Genomic DNA, 19,655 nt, shown 5'->3' with positions numbered 1-19,655 from the left:
CTTACTCAATGTCAAACATGATTTTTCTGAGCATGGGGAAAGGCTGAGCTTGGATTTGGATTTCAAATCAACCATCGTAGATGTATGTGGATGTACACGTTTTGCAAGAGTCCTGACCTCAATGACCGTTTGTGGAAATCAGGTTCATTTTGGGGATGTATCCCATCTCTGTTCACTCAGAGATGATTTTAAATCTAACAGCAAACAGTCCATCTTACACAAACCCATGTTTGAATCTGACCTCCAGCTGAAACAGCTAACATTAAGAAGGGCCATGAGATATCAAACTCCCTTGAGAAAGTAAGACTTCATTTCCCATCAAATTCATGAGGAGATTCTGGGCAGAGAGAGAAGTAGTCTCAGGAGTGCTGAGGCCTTCTTTTCACCAGCCCACTTTTGGGCTCAGAGCTTCTTTAAGCCCAGAAACCAGGAGAAGGGACAGGAATGGAAACAGGGAGGAGGAAGAGATGGGGGAGGTGAAGAGGTAGAAGGCAGGATGATGAAGACTGTTGCAGGTAAATAACACTTGCAGAACAAATGCCTTCTCTTATCTGGAAAGCACCCAGGGCACCACTAATGCTGACACACTTACACTGATGTCACTCCTGACTTGTGTAAGCAATTCTTACAAACTTCTTTTGTTCCAGGTAGGTTAATTTCAATAAAATACCCAATTAAGAAACAGATGCAATGCTACGTGGCACCTCAGATATTGCCAACACGCCTCAAAACCACTGCTGCCCAAAAATTATTCACTAAGTGGAGAATGACTTCAAATAGGGAGACACAATGCCAAGCTGTATGCTGCAATTATGCAGAGATGCAGAGACTGTCACACAGGCTGTAGAGCAGTCTGGATGCAAAAGGTGACATAAATTGTTTTGTAATATGATGCTCTTCATTGCATTTCTCTTCTATCATATCATACATGGTAGGTACAACCCTAGAGCAGTGGATATCAAGACATTCAAAACAGTAGTTGATTTTGTGGAGGAGAAAGGTTTTATTACTTACTGTTATGTGCCAAGCACTTAAGAACCAAAGTGGGATCTACGAAGATATAAAACATGTAGGACACGGAATTCAAATAACAACTAGAGCATCTTTCTCTCCCTTGTTTTGTTTTCACTCTAAAATAGACAAAATATCAGATATTACATATGAGCCAAAGTCTGATGTGCGATCTGACGTTCACACTGTTCCTTCCTCCTTTTCTACCCTTGTTTCTTGCCCAGTATCTTCTCTTTCATGTGGACTTTTCTCTTTCCCTTACTCCTTTTAAGTTTACCTACTTCAAAATCAGAACTGATGATGCTTCAGTGGCTGAGATGGAGCACAGAAGATACCAGAGCAATGTACACTCCAAGCACGCTCCAAACCACTGGAGCAGCAGTAGCAACTGCAGAATGTGGAAAGGGAAGACACATCCATTTTCTCGGGACTCTTGAGAAGGTGGAAGAACACCAAAGAAGGGTGGCAGAATCACAGAAAAGGCAGCAACTCTTACCTGTTTTTAAGATCATGTAAATATATTTAGACTTGAATTTTTCCACACCTTTAGTGTTTGTAGTGACTGCAATAATCCATCCATAGGTTCACTAGAGATTGGATTTTTGTGTGTGTATCTTTTACAAATTTCTCCAGGATAAATTAGAACAATGATAATCAATATTTTCATTCCACCTTTGAGCTGACCCCAAACATTTTTCCTAAAAAAATTCACTCAAATCCATTTGTATATCTCTGAAATATTATTTCATGGGATTTTTTAAATAAAAGAGTTTGCTAACATCTATGTGAACCCATGAAATATCAAATATTAACTGAATCTTCTTTCTTTGGTCAAAGCAATACATGGCTGACCACTTTTGCTGAGCTCCATCTAGACAAAGAGAGGCCTCAATATCAAATCCTTGGACATAATTAGAAAATCTTGTACACAGTACAATATCATACTGACAGAAGCTATCACCAATTTTTTTCATCATTTTTTGTGACATTTTTTCATTTGACAAACATTCATTTCCCCTAACATTTCAATGTTAAAAAAAATCACAAGATAAATCAAAAATAAATGTGGTTTTAGATTTTTTAAAAAGAAATGGAGAAATCTACAGTGTACCTAGGTCTCTGGGTTTTGTAAATTTTCAAAGTCTCAGTGAGACACAGCACAAAGAATATAGAACAAAATCAGCTCAGATACCTTCATAGGGAAAAAATGGAACACTAGGAACAGCTTCCCAGAGCAATCAGGATTAAGGCAAGTCCTGCTTTATGATTTCATCTTCTCCTGGAAGTGCAAACAAAGATGCCAATTCCAGACAACCCTATTGGTATTTTTCATTATTACATTCTCTCCCTTTATTTTGTGTGGACCTCTCTGTAGAAGCTGGAGTGGGTTTGAGGTGTCTAAATATAGGTGTCTGAAGGAAGGGCTTATTTCAGTTGTCTCAACATAGGTACTATTTGTCATTTGAGACACTCCAGGATATTCCACCTGATCTCTGACTGCCAGCCCAGAAAGACATAGGTCTCCCATAGGTGTTATGAAAGCCCTGAGCAGAGGGCCTGAGGGCAGTTCATATTCTACTAGGTTTAGGCAACTGAACCAAACCTAGGGTTACCTAGGTTACCTCTGCATAGAGGTAACTTTCTGAACTCTCTTCAGTAGGCGTGTATGTAATCCATGGAGTTAATGCAGTCTAGATGCTCTTCAGTGACCAAAAATCCACTTCAGCGTGAGCTGGGACTATCCAGTGTCAGAAATAAGGTTGGTACAGCAGTGGTGTTATCATCAGAGATGTATCTGAGATGTTCTGCTACCACTGGTGCTGAAAGAGCCTCTAAGTGGCTACTTCAGCATTTCAAAAACAAGCAAGTAAAAGAGCAGCTCAGGATTAGACTGGAGTTTGGAGACATTTAACCTCTGACATGAGATACAAATATTGCTAACTTCTACAACATTCAAATAAAGAAGGTAAAAAATTTTCAAGCAGCACAGATTTTGCAGTTTTTGAAAGGTCCGCATTGAATGGCAAAGAAAGGACATTTAGTGATTTTGTTCTTCTGTCATATTCTTACATACAACAGAAATCTGAACTATGTTTTTTACATAGTCTTTATTTTTGCAGTCTATTTACAAGTAGTTAGCTAAAAAGATAAAGGGATCTTAAAGCAATCCCTTCTAGTTTCAAGTCTTGCTGTGAGTTATACGCAGTCTTACAAAGTATTTTGTTTCTTATACACTAGATATATGATTAATTTATGTTTCATTAGCAATTCAGCCTTAGTTTTCTGAAACTGTGCTTTAATAAGGTAGGTAGATTGGTGAAATGCAAGCTATTTCAGAAAGGTGCACTGTGCCAGCTCGGCTAAGTCTGAAGGCACCACTGTAGGGTTCTCAGTACTTGACAACTAATCAGTGCTCTTGCTAATCATACATGAAAAGCATACGGACTTCCTTTTCTTGTAAGCAGCCTGCTGCTGTGGGGGCGGATGCAGTTTGCAGCGCACCCCATGGATGAAATATGCATTTAGTCAGAATGTCATCATTTCTCCTGGGTGTGCTACTGATGATTACAATGTTATGTTCACACGCTGTGTATCATTCAGCCGCTAGTGATCAACATCAGTGTCACCACTGCTGTTCTGTTCCCATAGACAGTTTTATGGCTGATTTCCAAAGAGACTTCTAGAACAATGCTAAACACTTCTGAAAAATCCCACTGTTGAGATTTCTGTGTACTTTACTAGTGTCCAGACAAGAGGGGAGTTTTTTCTGGTTAAAAAACTTGGAACTCAAATTGTGTAGAAATCTTCTTACATGGGCCTTATAATATGCAGTTTTCTTTTTAAAGTGCCTGCTATTGAAGAAGGGCTATGAGGGTCCTTCTGCTAGGACCACACTAGTGGTTTTACTTAGAAAGAGAATATAAACGTGGATTCTGACTTTCTTGAAGTGAGGGCAGATATGAACCCTGTTAGTCAATCCTGTAGGATCTATGGGAAATGCTGGTACATGCATCTGAAGTTCCAGCATGGCATAGTGCCATACACATCCATATGTTACAGGTAACAGACTGTAGTCAGTCTTTGCTGGGAAAGATTCCTTTTCTGGAAACCCAGAAGAGCCTCAAGCACTAACGAGAGGAGTTGAGTTGTACAGTGACCAAATGCTTGTTCCTGGTACCTCCTTGGGCTGGTGGAACTTTCCCGAGGACCAAGCGTTTCACTTCCAGGACAGTCGAGCTCTCCCCTTGTCTCCTGCACCAAGAATGCCAGTTATTCCCTGGCTGCTGAGTCCCATAAATGTTGCTGGCAGCACCAGCTTCCCTTTTATGGAGGAGCAGCTCTCCTAAAGCACAATTGCCCTGGAATGCAAAAGCCTTCCTGTTGGAATCACAGCTATTTGTCTGTAAATTAAGCCAAGATTTTTTTCTTTAATGTTTTTTTAAGTTGGGTGTGTCAATCTATATTTAGGAACCCAATTGTTGCCTTTTTTCCTGAGCCATTGCTTACTGTTCAGGTACTTCTACTTCGGCTGTCTTTCTATCAGTAGGTTCTACTCCTTGCTGAACTCAGAGATAACTGGGAGGCACAGAGGCACGGGTCTAATTCTTTCAAAGTCCTCGGGGCTAGGATTTCTACTTTCCTACTGCAGACTTTCAGAGATCCACAACTAATAGGAGATTCCCAGAAAAAGCAACTGACATGGAATTTAGACTGAGTCTGGGCTTTTGTCAGCTAATGGGTTTGTTGCAGCAGCTGATGAGAGCTTGAACACAATTAGATAAAAGGAAGGTAAACATTTAATCTGGGTATCAACTCATTCCAGCGAACCAACACTTTTCAAAAAGATCCAGAACCATGGTAAATGCACTGGTACATGTCAAGCACAGGAAACACTTGCATGAAAGTGTCTCATACTACGGTTTACAATCTCAGTTTTCTTTCTCAGTGCAAATGAGAGTGCTGTAAATTTCTCAATATAAATGTGTTAGCATATATATTTACACATATAAAAGAAAACTCATCATGTTGATTTCATGGATGCTCATCTACTGATCCTTTAGGTAAGAAGTAAACACACACTGGCCTGCTAAGACATAATTTCACACCAAGTAATTGCATTTGGAAGCTTCTGCTGCAATTTAACCCAATCGTTTCTTTGTTTTTAGAAGATTTGTGAGCTAAAATTGTTATAAATGGCAAGCAGCCCAGTGAATCAGCAGCAAACAAGGTTCTGTCAGGCTGGAGACCCCAGTTCAAGGACTGACAAAGTGTCTTGGGCGTTGAGCCAATGCACACTCGCTGTGCTACAGCAGTGGCAGGGCAGCTTTTTGTGAGATGAGGCCAGTGTGTAATTCCAATTGCTTAGTTGAAATGTGATGCTACCAGATGTAGAGGCCACCACAGCTTGAACCCTGCCCTCACAGCCACAATGAAAGGATATTAAATACATACCAATGGGGAGGAAGAGCCATGAAAATGCAGAGGAAAAATGTGTAGTAAAATCTTTCCTGAGTTTTAATTGCAGCTTTGGCTTTCTCTGAAGGGTACGTGACTAAAAAAGCAAATCCACCATCATATTTACAGATACTTCAGTTAAGTGATAGATTGTTATCTGAGCCTTGGAAAGGCAGCAGTCAGGGACTAGCATGGTCTCTGCATAGGCCTGATTTTCAAAAGCAAAAGGAATGTGGGCACAAGGAACTTATCTTGGGCAAATATCTCAAACAAAAAAAAAATTATCTCAAACAAATCATCTTGAAAGATTATCCTGACCAAAGCCATGTTTCAAACTTACACCAACAAAAGGCAGATGAGAATCTGGCCTGTGCACTTAGAAAGCGGGGGAGGGGGTTGACAACATAAAGCTGATCCTGTGTGCCATTTAATAGGTCCAAGTAAGTGAAAAAGCTGTGAGTGAAAAAATTGTGCTGTTAATGAAAAAGTACAACCTTTCTTCACTTCAGAATCACTGATGGACTACCCTTAAAATGAATGGTAGGAATGTTCAGGGAAATTATTTTCTTTCTGTTTTGCACGGACTTTGGTATTGATGCAAAAATACATGTTTGCACTGAAAACAAACAAAACACCCTATAGAACTGACAGGTGCACTTAAACTACTTAGAAGTTGTATCGGTCACATTTATTGAATCTACTGAATCGTTTATAAAAATGTAGAGCTGATTTTAATTACTTTTCCTTGTTTGTCTTAGATCTCCAAGATGCAGACACTTCTGTATGGAGTAGTAGAACTACATCCCCCTCTTCAAATGCTGTTACTTCTAGGCCTGAAAATATGCTGAAGAGTAGCACTGAGATGTTCATCAGAAATGTGACTGAACACTTCAGTAAATATCCCACTGAAAAGCTATACTTTGACTTGAAATCTGCAGTAACAGAGAATGCCTGGATTCCAACAACCACTCTTCAATACTATAGCACTACAGAAGAGGTAAGACAGAAGAATTACTGACTTTTATTAAGCCTCCTCCATTCCGTGCACCCTGATAGCTATTACAGGTGGATGTTTTGTGGGCTTAAAAAAACAACAACAAAAACAACAACAACAACAAAACCCCACCAAAACAAAAACAAACAAACAAACAAAACAAAAAAAAAACAGCTACAGGACTAAGCTTTGTTCTTTTTTTAGTGGGATGCTTTGTTTTGATGTTCATGCTGACAGTGCCCTTTGCTAGAAGCATAGCTGCAGAAAAATTCTGCCTCTTCTGTTACAGCCCAATCCTGGTATGCACAATGTATTGGGAAAATCTCTAAACTCAAGGGATTTTATCAGGATATGTGAGGAGCAGTGGAAAACTCACAGATGTGGCAGAAGCCATAGGAGCCTGGGTATCTGCTCTCAGTGACTCGGGCTCTGTCGCTGGTTTGTTGCATGATGTGAGAGTCTAGCTCTAATAACACACTAAGAATTACAGTATGCAATTACTTTATTTATGGATAATTGAGTCCTAAAATTACAGACATTGTTTACAGATCAAAGTGAGAGAAATCTGTATGCTTTAACTTGCCTTAAAAGGAATCCTGGCCTTGGCCATGGCCAGCTTATCTACTGACCGACAGGCAGAGTGGAGACATACAGGTGCTTCTTGATCTCTGCTCTGTTGAACCACAAACCGCCCTGGCAGAGCAGGGGAATGGGGTTGCCAGCTCCGGCTATAGGAGGAGAAATGACAGGCATTCAATACCTCCAAATCAATTTCCAGTCTTCCTTTTCTGCAAGACTCAGTTCAGTAATCTGAGAGCAAACCTGGAATCACCATTGGCAAAATGTGCATGGGCAGTTAGAGCTAAAGCATGCAGGACATTATTGGTCACTGTATCACTATCATCACATAGTGGTTTAGAACTGAAAATCCCTAGATTCCCTGGGGCTTCTCTTCCAGGAGACCACACTACTCTCAGTGTATTGGGTCAGGCAAACATGTTTCAGTTACTATTGTGTGTTGCTGTGGATAAGACTAAGAAATGTGTTTTGTATATGGGAAGGCTGTGGAGAGTGTCAGAGTCTGTAAACTCAACAGTTTATGGACCCTGACACTGCTGTTCTAGTGCTGATAGTGGGAAGGGGCTGAGCTGATGATGGAAGCACTACACCCCATTTCACAGCTGATGTAGGCAGTCCTTGTAAAATATTATTATTCCAGAGGCAGGCTGAGCTTATTTCCTCATGCCTTCTGTCCACATAGCACACCTCCTGCACCAAATATTGGTTATTTCCAAATGGAAATGTCCTATAAAATCTGGTATTAGCCAGACTGCCTCCAGCACTCCTACTAAATAATACAACCAGGGCTAGAGAAATGGCACCATTTGAACTGCAGAAACTACTGCCTCCTGTGTTCCTACCTCACTTCAGCTCCTGATGACATCATTTGCACTGAGCAATTGCTTAGGTCAAAACTTTCAAACTATAATTCTGATGATACGCATATCAATGAAGAAAAGAATAATAGCTTTCCCTTGGAGCCTCCAGCTGGCTCTGGACATTTGAATCTAGATATACCAATCAGATATACCCATCTAGATATATCAACACACAAACTTAAAATCTATGGCCTCCATCTCTGTTTCCCAGTCTTTAGAATGGAGTAAAAAATATTTTTTGTCAAACTAGCAGGGACGGTGCTGAGTATTGTTGTGAGGAAGACAATACCTTTTATGGCTGTGAGCATACTCGTTTTGGGGGGACAATAGTGACAGTTCAATTGAACAAAATGCTTGATTTAGAGCCTTGGATTTCAAGTAAAACTCCAGCTTGCACTTTGAATCCATGACAAAAGCTATGCAAAGCCCATTTCCTCTTGATTAGAGAGACAGAGAGGTTAGTGTTAAAAAAAAAACAACTCAGGAAACCTTGGGAAAGTGTCTGAAAGGGACTTTGGAGCCTGCTATTAGAGACACGTCCGGCAACTCCCAAAACTCACAGTTCTTTTTTCTTTTTTAATTAGTTTCTTGGCTTGCCACACAGATCAGTAAGTGTTAAAGGCTGTGTGACTGCTGATCTACTAAAAGCCCATTTATGCAATACCAGTCTGAAAATAATTACTTGCATTATGTTGGCTATTCTATATAAATATATTGCCACCAGTAAATGATGGACCCCTCCTGTTTAACTTCAGTGCTGGCATAGGCATCTGTGTCAGACCTTACCCTTGCAGCAGCTTTTTCTGGATAACATACAGAAGGAAGTCTCAAAACCAGTAATAAACCAGTCCTTTCCTATTAATACAAAAAGATAAAGATTCCATGATAGCAAGAATATGACTAATAAAGTAGGAACTTCTAAATTACAAGCACTTGTGAGAAGCAGTAGCATCATTTTTCTCCACATATTATCTTACATTAGCTGGAAGAGACAAACAAATATTTCTTTCCAAAAGTCTTTAAATTTTATTTGTGGTAGGTTCCACTTTTTTCCCTGAATTCTATGTTTGCAGTGTTGATTATGTTTTTCCCTTTCACATATTACATCTGCTTAAATAACTTACACCTAAATATCTGAATTATATCTTCCCTGCAAATTCAGATTATGGATGTTTTCAAAACTCCTTATAATAATGTGAGCTCTGCTTTTGAAGAAAACACAAGTTACTCGCAATGTTATAATTTATAGAGAGGAGTTTGAAGTAATCCAAACATCCCAATAAGCCTTCAGATCTCTGCTTCTCTAGTTCTGGAAAAATACTAGTGTGGTTTATGCCATTAGGTCCAAAAACCATGATCATCTAAAGATGGAATCACACTGTAAAACTCTCTCACCTTGAACGATTACCAGACATCTATATCATTTGAATCCCAATTTAGGTCTAAGAAACACACCTTGTGTTTCCCATCAATGGTATGTTCACCCCTGTGCTAGCTCTTTGGGGCTTGGTCCTTCCTCCTGTCTGAAGTATGTGAAACATCTCTTCTGAGGGAGATCGTGTTCTGCGATGGACTTGAGAATGGCATAATAATCAATACATATTTATATTGTCACTTAAGGTGATGTTCATAAAGTTATTAATCATCTTAAGCTTTGCAGAACAGAGCCCAGCACTTTCACTACCGTGTACTTAGGACCAGGCATGGAGTTCCACTGGGACAAATGAAGTTTTCTGTAAGTGTGGGTGTTACTTGAGTGCTCAGACCTTTGGTTTCAGAACAGAAGAATGAGAGCTAAGGTTTTTCAGACATTTGTATCTTGTTTGACAGGCCGATTGCCCAGAAAAATCCTAGAGCAGCAGCTCCCCTAAAAGGCAGACTAGCATCTGTAAACCTAGAACCTTTTTCTCCCTAAAATGGGGCAAAAGTGATAGAGACAGTGTTGAATTTGCCTTAGGTACTGCTTTTAAAAATTAAAATCCCACATGCATCATGCAGTACAGAAAGACGCAGAAATGTGCCATTCCCACTGAAGAAAGTAAATGTCAAATTCCTTCCCCTTTATGCAATCCTAAATTCACTCTGTGGCTGCTATTTGAATATCTGAAGGTGCAAAACACTTCTGGCTACATTTCTTTTCCCTCACCCCACATACATATATACATGATTTTTAAGAGGCTGAAACCTAAACAAGGAGGAAATGGGCATGCATGGCAGAAATGGCAAGTTTCCATTTTTACAGCAGCCAACTTGGAGTTGTGCACAGCTTTTTTGGTGCAATGTGAAAACAGAGAAACTTTCTTGCTTTCCATGGTGTGTGTAATTTTAGCTTGGGAGTTATTTGGGGGATGTGGGAAGGACCTGTTTCAAGGACACAAGTTGATGCAGAACAAAACAAAAAGGTGAGATGACTGCTCACAGACAGACTACTCTTCTGCTGCAGACATCAGCTCAGTGTCAGGCTCTGCTGGGACTCTCCTGGACACAAGGCCTCTGGTCGCAGTGCCATAGGGCCAGGGAGAGGATGGAGGCCTTGGTGGTCTATGGCTAACCCCTAAAAACATCAGTGTTTGGGATACAGGAGCTGGAATGATGGGTTAGTGATAGCTGAGGCCAAGAGGAGGGTGGGCTAGGAGGTGGGGTGGCTGTGAAGAGTGGCAGGCATGAGGAGAGCAGGCATGACACGTGAGGTGGCCATGGAGCAAGGCAGGTGTGAGGTGAGATGACCATGAGGAGCGGCAGGTGTGATGAGGAGGCAAGGCAGCTGTGAGGCAAGACGGGCATGAGACGAGGCAGATGCAAGGTGAGGAGGTTGTGAGGCAATGCAACCATGAGACAAGGCAAGGCAGTGTCAAGTGAGGTGCAGCCAGCGTGAGGTGACAGTGCTGCCCCCAGCAACAACGGCACCGTCTGAGGGGCCCCCATGCACCAGGAGGAATGCTTGGGAAGACAAGAGCCAGGGGAGAGCCGGCATGCAGAGGAAGCGTTGAGGAAGGAAGAGAGGTGGGGTGGGAGAGGAGCCGGGAGGAAAGTGGGATCCATAAGGAGCGAGGGGCGGCACCCCGGGGCCGCTCGCCTGCCCGGTGGGCGGCAGGTCCCGGATCGCCGCGCTTCACCCCCCGCAGAGAGACGCGAGGAAATCGCCTCTTGATTGCGGAAGTCGGCGGGAAGGGCTCCGGCAGAGTCAGCCCGGGTCAGAATGGCAGCGTGGGAAGCGGCGGCCGCCTCCTCCGCCTCCCCGCTCCTCCTCAGCCGCGGGCGGGCAGCCCCCCCACCCACGCCGGTGTCAGGGAGGCGGCTCGGCGGCCGGGGCAGCCCCGAGCGCATGCAGCAGGCGGGCGGCCCGGCACAGGGCTCGGAGCCCGGCGGGGAGCGGGGGCCCCCGGGGCCCGCCGCCGCCACTTCACTTCTTCAGATCCCCCCACCCCACCCCTCCGTCCCTTCTCCTCTTCCCCTCCCCGCGAGGGTTTTCGGGGTTAAAAACTGTCGGCGATGCTGAGCTATGGAGCGGGATTCGCCCTGTGGACGGCGCTGGCCCTGACCAAGGTGAGCGGCCGGGAGGAAGGGGGCGGTGCGGGGTCTCCCGTCGCAGGTCGCAGCTCGGGACACACGGGTGCGTTCGCGCCGGACCGGCACAGCTCGGGGACGGGGCTGGCGGCTGAGCCCGGCGGGCGCCGGCGGGTCTCTCAGAGCTCTCCCCGCTCTCCGCAGGCCGCGCTGGGGCAGGCGGGATGCAGCGCCAACCTGACGGAGCAGCGCGTCTTCGGGCAGAGCGTCCGGCTGCGCTGGGGCGCCGCGGGCCGCGCCTGCAACTTCAGCCTGAGCGGGCGCTCCGAGGATGGGGAGGCGGCCGGCTGCCAGCCCGCCCACGCGGGCAACGGGACCTACGACTGCACCCTGCGGGGCCTGGAGGCCGGGACCTGGTACCACCTCCACATCGAGCCGCTCGCCGGCGGGGAGGCTCTCAACATCTCCGTGCAGACAGGTACAGGCGCGGGCGCGGCAGGTGCGCGGGGAGGGACGCCAGGCTTTTCCTTCCCGTCCCCTTGTTTCGCCCTGCTCCAAGAGGAGGAGGGCGATGCGTTTACAGCTATGGCAAACGGACAGTGTTTGCTGAACATAGCAGCCCTGCGCTTGAGTTCTCCTTAGCCCACTGCCAGAAGAAAACACTGCCAACAGTTAACACAGCAGGTTTGAAAGGAGATGCTGTGAGGAGACTTGGTCAGAAGAATGCTTTAAGAAATAATAGCCCATAACATTCTTTGTGCTCATGCAACCCCATTGTCTTCATAGTTACTCAAGTGACAGGTTATTTATTGTGTTTAAAATACAATCTATTTCATAGCAGGTAAATCCTCTTCAAGGATAGCTTACCGTTTCAGCCCATTTCCATACCTTTATTTTGTCCAACCACAGTTTAAAAGTCAGAAAGACTGAAACTTCTTGCTTCTGTTTTTTCCTTGGATATCACCAGTGAGGTGTTATGATGTACAGTTGTGTGCAGAGCACTTATAGTGTCACATCCATGACTGGCTGTAAAAAATGAGCCAGTAGTCTGACAGAGTGCTGCCAGGGAAAGCTCCCTTTTTGCATTTGTGTTTGTGTGTGCATGTGAACAATTCAGCTGTGAAGCAATGGACAGCATAGGGCCAACAGCTGCAGTGTCAGAACTGAACTCTTTCTACCTGTATCAGTGGGTTTTTTTTTTTACGATGATGAAATATTGTCCAGCCTCTTAATGGTGGTAGTTCAAGACCCAAAACAGAGATGTCTGTAAAGGAGATCCATCATTAAATGCCTCCCTGATTTGCTCCCAAAGTGTTAGTTTCAGAGAGATACTTTGCAGTATTAGTATTGAAGATTGCAGTAGCCAAATACTTAATTATTACCTGTTCACAGGTATCGCTTTCTGTCAGAGCTTTTTCCCTGCATTAACTGTACAAATGCACTAAATACCCTCCATTAATTTGCTTTGGTAAGTTAAAAAAAGTCTAGTGGCAAGTCTGCTGGTGTGATAGCTATACATTAAGCACAAGTCATGTCACTTGGTAAAAATGAAAAATGGTTTCTCTGCAGACAGTGATTTAAATCAGTGTTGTGCATCATGCCAACTGTTTTTAATATTGATGACTTGTAATGTGAAAATTGAAAGAATAGATCTATCGTTATCAGAGTGTTGGTTACAAATCGCCATCATTTCTGCATAGTAAAGTTCTGTTATTGAACACTTGCATAGAAGTAGAAAAAAACATACCGCTTTAGAACGTATTTTGATTAATGCATAATCGTTTAGACAGAAGCTTGTACATGTCATTTATTAATTTCTTATCACTAAATAGATTTTGCAAGGCTTTAAGATGAAAGTGATTGATAGCAACTGATAATTAGAGTCATATTACATAGCTGACATCAAAGTGAAAAGTCTGATTTAAGTTGAAATACTGCAGATTAGTGGACTATAGTTGAAGTGAGGTTTGTGTTTGGATTTTGGATAGCACAGATCAGTCAAAAGCAAGAAATAAGAATAGAAGAACCGTGAAGGTTTCCCGCAAAAAGCGGTACTCATATTGCTCTGTGGTTCCTTGCTTCCCTTGATTCAATCACGAGTTGCATTGCTTGATGGTGTAAAATACACAAAATCCAAAATTTGTCATGTTTTTTCTAAAGAATGGTTTTGTTATGCCTGTCAACAACCCGTATTGTACTGTCCAGACTAAGCTTTTCGATGAAGAATGAGAGACGATTATTCCTCTGTAAGTTTCCACTAGGGGCAGCATTTTAAACCAGTTTTCTTGAAGCTCTGATGTCAGTAGTTTTAGTTTATGATCTACTGAGCCTGAATGTCCATAGGCATGTGTTTCTGGAAATTGTCCTGTGAATATGGAAGTATAAGCCATATGTTCAGCCATATTGTAAACAAAATTTCCACTGATTTCAATGGTAGCAGAACTGAGCTGTCATGAGCCATCTAAAAATATGATGTCTGACCTTGGTACTCAGTGAGGTTCCGTTTCTGAGCTCTTTTACTAAGGAAGATGGGCTAAGCTGTACTTTGAAGGTGCCCAGCTTTCTCCACTGACTATCAAAGGAAGCTAGGTTGAACCAGGAACCTGAAGTTTACTTTTTGAAGGGAGAGGAATCCCATCTCATATGTTTATCTTTTGCAAAATGAAATTTGAACATCTGTATCATCTTGATACAATAAATGCAGACAGAAAAAGTTTCAGATTCGTTTATATACGTAGTTCAAAAACTAGCTTTTTGCTCAGGTTCAATCCTGTTAAAGTTTTCATGTGCCAGTTCTGAGTTCAATTTTCATCAAGTTTCTTTTACAAAGTGCTTGAGTAGTTAAGTGCATAACATTCAAAATATTTTGTTAAATTTTGCATGTAAACTTTTCCGATTAAGAACTCAAGGTGAAAGGGATGAATAATGCATACTGTAGTTGCAGTGGTAGTGTGAAGGCTTGGAGAGGATCAAATTCCTAACTTCATTTGGCCTTTTGAGTATGTAACGTCACATTAAAATCACAATCTGTGTTGTTTGGAAGTTTGATATTCCAGTAGAATAATGGTACAGCTCACCAAGATTGCTTAAACTCTCAAGTAACACCAGATTCACCTTTGTGAATCGTTGAGTAGAAAAGCAGCTTCTATTTCTCTTATGGATGGAGAGATGTGAAATCTAATAATGTGTGGAATACTGGTACAACAATCCGCGTTAGACCACTAAAGTGGACTCTCTTTACTCAAGAAATTTTGATTTATGGGTTGTCAAAACAACAAGTATTTAATCCTGTAGTGCAGAAGTAAAATAGATCGTCCAAAACGATGCACAATACAGTCACATATGCACTTTATAAGCCAGGTATTCACAGACATGCAAACACACACAGTGGGGACAGTTGATATTTTAGTAGAATAGGAAAGAAAGAAAAAGCTGATAACGCCATTTATCAACTCTGAGCTACAGACTAATTTTCCACTGCAAACCTGAGATTACAGATGTTAGTAGGCACAAGTTTGCATATTTGTTTCATGTTAATATTTACAATTACAATTTGTTACGGGGTTTTTTTGTATACATATATACATGAAGCATCACATAAGCATGCTGACTAGTTGTATGGTGTTGACGTTGTAAAATTGGGATAACACATGCATCTGTTGGTCCTTTCATGTTATATTCTTTATTGTTCTCAGTAAAACTATTTCTGTGACTGAGAGCTGCTCAATGACAAAAGATGGTAGAGTTGTGTCTTTCCTGATTTCAGATAAAATACATTTTAAGTTCTTAACTCCGAATGTCTGTGCACCAGTGTAACTGTGTATTTCGGTGAATGGCTAGGTCTTTAATTAAAATTCTATTTAAAAACAGTAGTATAAGAACAGATCCTAAATTACAGTTAAATTTCTGAATTGAAATTCAGATTTGAAATACCATCTTGAGAGCCATGATAAACAACTTGGCAATTACTCTGCTTTCAAATATGTCTTCTAATATAGGCTTATAAATGCTATTTTAAAATTGTTTTCTACAAAAATATTGCCGTGATATATTATGTTACTGCCTAATCCGAGCCTTCTGTACTGAGAGAACTAACAGGTAAATAACTTTTTGTTAGAAAAACCATTAAATATTTGAATGAAAAGAATTTAAAAATTCTACCTTCTAGGGTGCAGACTGGTAGAGTGTTTCTTCATTGTAATATGTAACTCTGTAAATGCCAGAGGCATGCCTTGGCCATGTGTTCACTCCTGTAAATTCCAAATTATTTGGGACAAATCTGATTTATTAGCCATCTGTAGGAGCCATATGTGACATAGTTCTCACTATGGACTGTATAATTCTATCATCTGTAATCATGTAATGGTTATGATCATAATTTCAGAAGACAGAGTACAATAAGTAAATACATAACCATGTTTTAAAGATTTTCGAGGTTGCATATCATCTCAAAGAAATAGATATTTGTACTTAAGATGATGCAATCAACCCTCTTTACTTAATCTTTAGAAAAGTCTAAATGAAGTAGGTTACTGTTTTATGAAGAGGGAAAACTAGGAAAGAAATTGATAATTTGGTAGGAAGATGGCTGAGACTGGCAGGAATTCCCCACTGCTCAGTCCTGGGCTCATGTCTCCCAGTAATTTTTTCTCCTGCATTATGCAGGTGTGTTTCTGTGCTTACAGGCTGTTCTTGGGAGTCATGTCATTGGGGTTGGACATAACCATATCTGTCGTGTCTATGAATTGGATCTGCAGCAGCTGTGCACACAAAGCATATCCTCTTCCCAAAAAGTGAACATGGAGTTGCAATATAATTCAAACACCATTAAGTCTTCTGAAAGATGCCTTTGTAGACTAGGGGACATTAATTCATATATTATTGAATGGTATAAAAATATCTTTGTGAAAGTATTGCATTTCTGTGATGTATCATTGCCAGCAGAGACTTGTATAACAATGTAAATGGTTTTTTAAGTGTTTGTTTCCATCCAGGGCTCTTTCAGTCCAGGCACTTCCCAATCTCATTGTTCCTTTGTTCTAGCGGATGTACAAAGCACTGAGTGTTTTGTTTTCTGGACCAGATAGATTAGATAAAGTCTGAATTTCTGAACTTCACCTTCTAGGCACGCAACTTTCTTCTTTGCTCATGCACCTTAGAAGACAGATTACCCAGGACAGTATAAGTGCTTCTAAAAATGTAGATATCGTCTCTTGTCAAATTTGGCAAATAATACAGACCACAATGTTGATTACTTTTGCAGGACTGAAGAACAGTCAACCTTATCCTAACTTTGTCAGAAAGAGGGTAAACTTCTTGACAGTTATCATGACTTTCTCTCGACATCAGCCAAATAAAAACCTTTTCAGCTGGCTATGGATCTGATCATATTTAGTGCTGGAATTTATTTCTGACTCCCAAAGTTTGACCTTTTTGATTAAAACAATTGCCTTCAAGGAACGAGATTATAACCCCCCTTTTCACTTTTGCCAACATAATAGTCGTTAGTGGCTTAGTATATATTATAGGTGGAGCTGATAGTCAAGCCTATTGTTAAGATTTCCTGGCACTTTTCATTAAAACCTTCTGTTTCAATTGCTGTAGTTGGGTGAAGTTTTATCTATTTGGCCTGAAGTTTTATGTGCTTAGTCTTTGACTTGAGTTTTAATTTTTTTTTTTTATTTTTCAGATTTAAGCAGATTTAATTTGGCCTTTAAGAAAGCAGTCAAGAAAAGACAGTTCATTTTATTGATTGATTTTTTTAATTTAATTTTTATCTCTTTTTCTGAAGAGCATTAACATCTCTGTTGTCCAAAGAAAGAATTTAAGCAGAGACCTGGGTTCAAAGGGACACAGTATTTTTTGGAGTCACAGAAAGGTTGAGGTTGGAGGGGACCTCTAGAGGTCATCTGGTCCAAGCCTCCTGATCAAGCAGGGCCACCTGGATCCAGTTGCCCAGGACTATATCCAGTTAGTTTTTTAATGTCTCCAAAGAACGAGGTGCTTCTTTGACGTTCCTAATATACTTGATTGATAAAGCATACCACCAATACTTGGCACCACTATGTTCTCAGCTTTGTATGAAGCAATTACACCCTCTACACCATCCAGTCTTTGAAGAAAAAGCAGCTTAAAGAATCCTACCACTTTATTTGTAGGGTGGGGGTAGGTTTGACTTTGTCCTTTTAGCCCTTACAGTGCATTTTTTAATTATGTGATCTCACACCCTTTTGTCTGCTTTGTTCAGGGAACCAAGCAGCAATGACTGCATTGGAAAAATGGTCTTGTTCTTCTGTGTTTAAGGTGCTGGTCATATAGAGGCTGCGGTTCTCAACCTGGATGCACCATACATTCCGTGTCTGATGCTAGGGAAGAGTAGCACAGAGTGTACTCTTGTGGAAGGCAAATTTAGTTCCTAAATTGATGGGGAACCCTTATCCTTTAACTTCCCAACTTGCGAAGGCTTGATTTTGCTGTTTTGGGTTGTTTTATGATACCTTTTTAATAGGCAATTGTTAACCTTATTGGGAGACATAAATGTCAATACCTTAGTATACCAACATGTAATACATTTCTTCTTAATTTGCATGAAGTCTTGTGAGTGATGTAATACACCTGGAGAATAAAAGCAACCAGACTCTTTTTGTTTGGTCAGTTTGCCATCTCTTTAGAGTGTATTGTATTTCACAGGTGATTTTACTTGAGAACTCCTTAATAAACAACATAATGAATGTTGAGAGTTTCTCTGAGAAGCAGTCCCAATATTAGTTCATGAAGGTTTATCCAATGTACTGTTTGGGGTTTTTTAAATTTATATGAACAATACTAAATCAGAGCAGAAGCATATTCTATCAGAATCTGTTTGAAGTAGTTGAAGCTAATACTAAAACCAAAGGATTATTGCCCTTAAAATTGTATAAATTTTCACGTCCATTAGTGATAAAGTGTTTAGTGACAGTGTTTAGTGTGAGTGCTAGGAAATGAAAGCTGCTGCTGCCATTGTATCTATAAAGCTACATTATACTGAGGCACTGAGTGTAATTTGCTGGGTTTGTATGTTTGCTGGTTTTTATTAAAGCTGTTACAGTTTTACTATCAGCATATTTCCAAGCTTGTAATATACATCCACAGTAAAAGTGTTTTGCTATGTTTGAGTGAGTGTGTACCAATACAGAAAAGTAACATTTCTGAATTCTGCAGGACTCTCTTGTAGACAGGTTTCAGTGGTACAGTGTTTATAAATCGAAAGAAAAAGACATTTTGAAAAGTATTGGCAGCATGATGATGATAAAGGGAGAGTTTTGGAAGAATTTTTGTGCTGTTGTGTAAAATTTCAGACAATCCTAATGCAAGAAATGGTTTAAGTTTTCTCTTTTTTTTCCTAACTACAGATCCCTTGCCACCATCTCGTTTGGAAATTAATAAGGAAAAGACTACACTCACAAGCTTGCAGGTTCAATGGGATCCTTCCTCAGGAAAGGTGGACTTGTATAACCTAATATTATTTGATCATGATAATGAAAAGATACAAGAAGTCTCCATACCAGGAAGAATTTCAAAAACAGAAAATACTTTTTTTAATCTCATCCCTGGGAATAAATACAAGATTGTCCTCAGTGCAGTCGCTGGAAATAAGACTACCCCAGAACTTCACATAAGTGGATATACTGGTAGGACTTTTATTACTGTAGTTCATCTAATTAAAACCACATACAGTAGTCTGCAGTTCTGCATGTTAAATTTTGCAAATGTATGTAATTCTTCTACATGGCAAGATCTTTATATATATTTTTGGAAGTACCTATTGATGATAAATAGAAATAAAACAGGAATATCTGACTAACATAAAGAATTGTTTGCTAAGAATGGAGTGGAGTCATGTTGGTATTGTGTATTTGGGATTGGGTTTTCACTAACCCTAAAGAAACCAAACATCTTTCAAAAGTAAATCTATTCAAAATTGCTGAAATCATGGAGATAACCATTAGAACTTAGGCATGTGTTTTTTCTATACCAACAGTGCCATCCCCTGTGAAAAATATCCAAGTCAGTGTCAAGACAGACACTATCCATGCTTCATGGTCTCCTGGCTCTGGGCATGTGGATCGTTACAGGCTGGTGTTACTAGATAATCAGAATAAAAAGTGATTTGTGTCCCAAGTTAGAAACACTGTAAGCTTATTTAACTCCTTATTTACCACTCAACAAAGTTAGCAGGTGAATTAGCTCATGGTGTGTCTGCAGCTAAT

At 40.9% G+C, this 19,655-nt stretch overlaps 1 protein-coding gene across 3 annotated transcripts in view; it reads left to right on the top strand.

Moving 5' to 3' along the window:
• The window catches only part of PTPRB (protein tyrosine phosphatase, receptor type B), a 59,378-nt gene that overhangs the window by 3,762 nt on the left and 35,961 nt on the right, over nucleotides 1-19,655 (top strand). For 2 of the 3 annotated variants that reach the window (XM_027679710.1, XM_027679708.1), the window contains exons 3-5: nucleotides 6,225-6,463; nucleotides 11,611-11,884; nucleotides 18,798-19,076. In XM_027679710.1, coding sequence (XP_027535511.1) covers nucleotides 6,225-6,463; nucleotides 11,611-11,884; nucleotides 18,798-19,076 — 792 coding nt within the window. Of the gene's footprint in view, nucleotides 1-6,224; nucleotides 6,464-11,316; nucleotides 11,446-11,610; nucleotides 11,885-18,797; nucleotides 19,077-19,655 lie in introns of those variants that run through there. The other variant, XM_027679711.1, reaches the window with a different exon arrangement.

The sequence above is a fragment of the Neopelma chrysocephalum genome, unplaced genomic scaffold (assembly GCF_003984885.1).
Source record: "Neopelma chrysocephalum unplaced genomic scaffold, ASM398488v2 Primary Assembly neopelma1_59, whole genome shotgun sequence".
Classification (NCBI taxonomy): domain Eukaryota; kingdom Metazoa; phylum Chordata; class Aves; order Passeriformes; family Pipridae; genus Neopelma; species Neopelma chrysocephalum.
The sequence above is the reverse complement of the archived record's forward strand: the minus strand, read 5'-3'. Positions and strand labels throughout refer to the sequence as shown.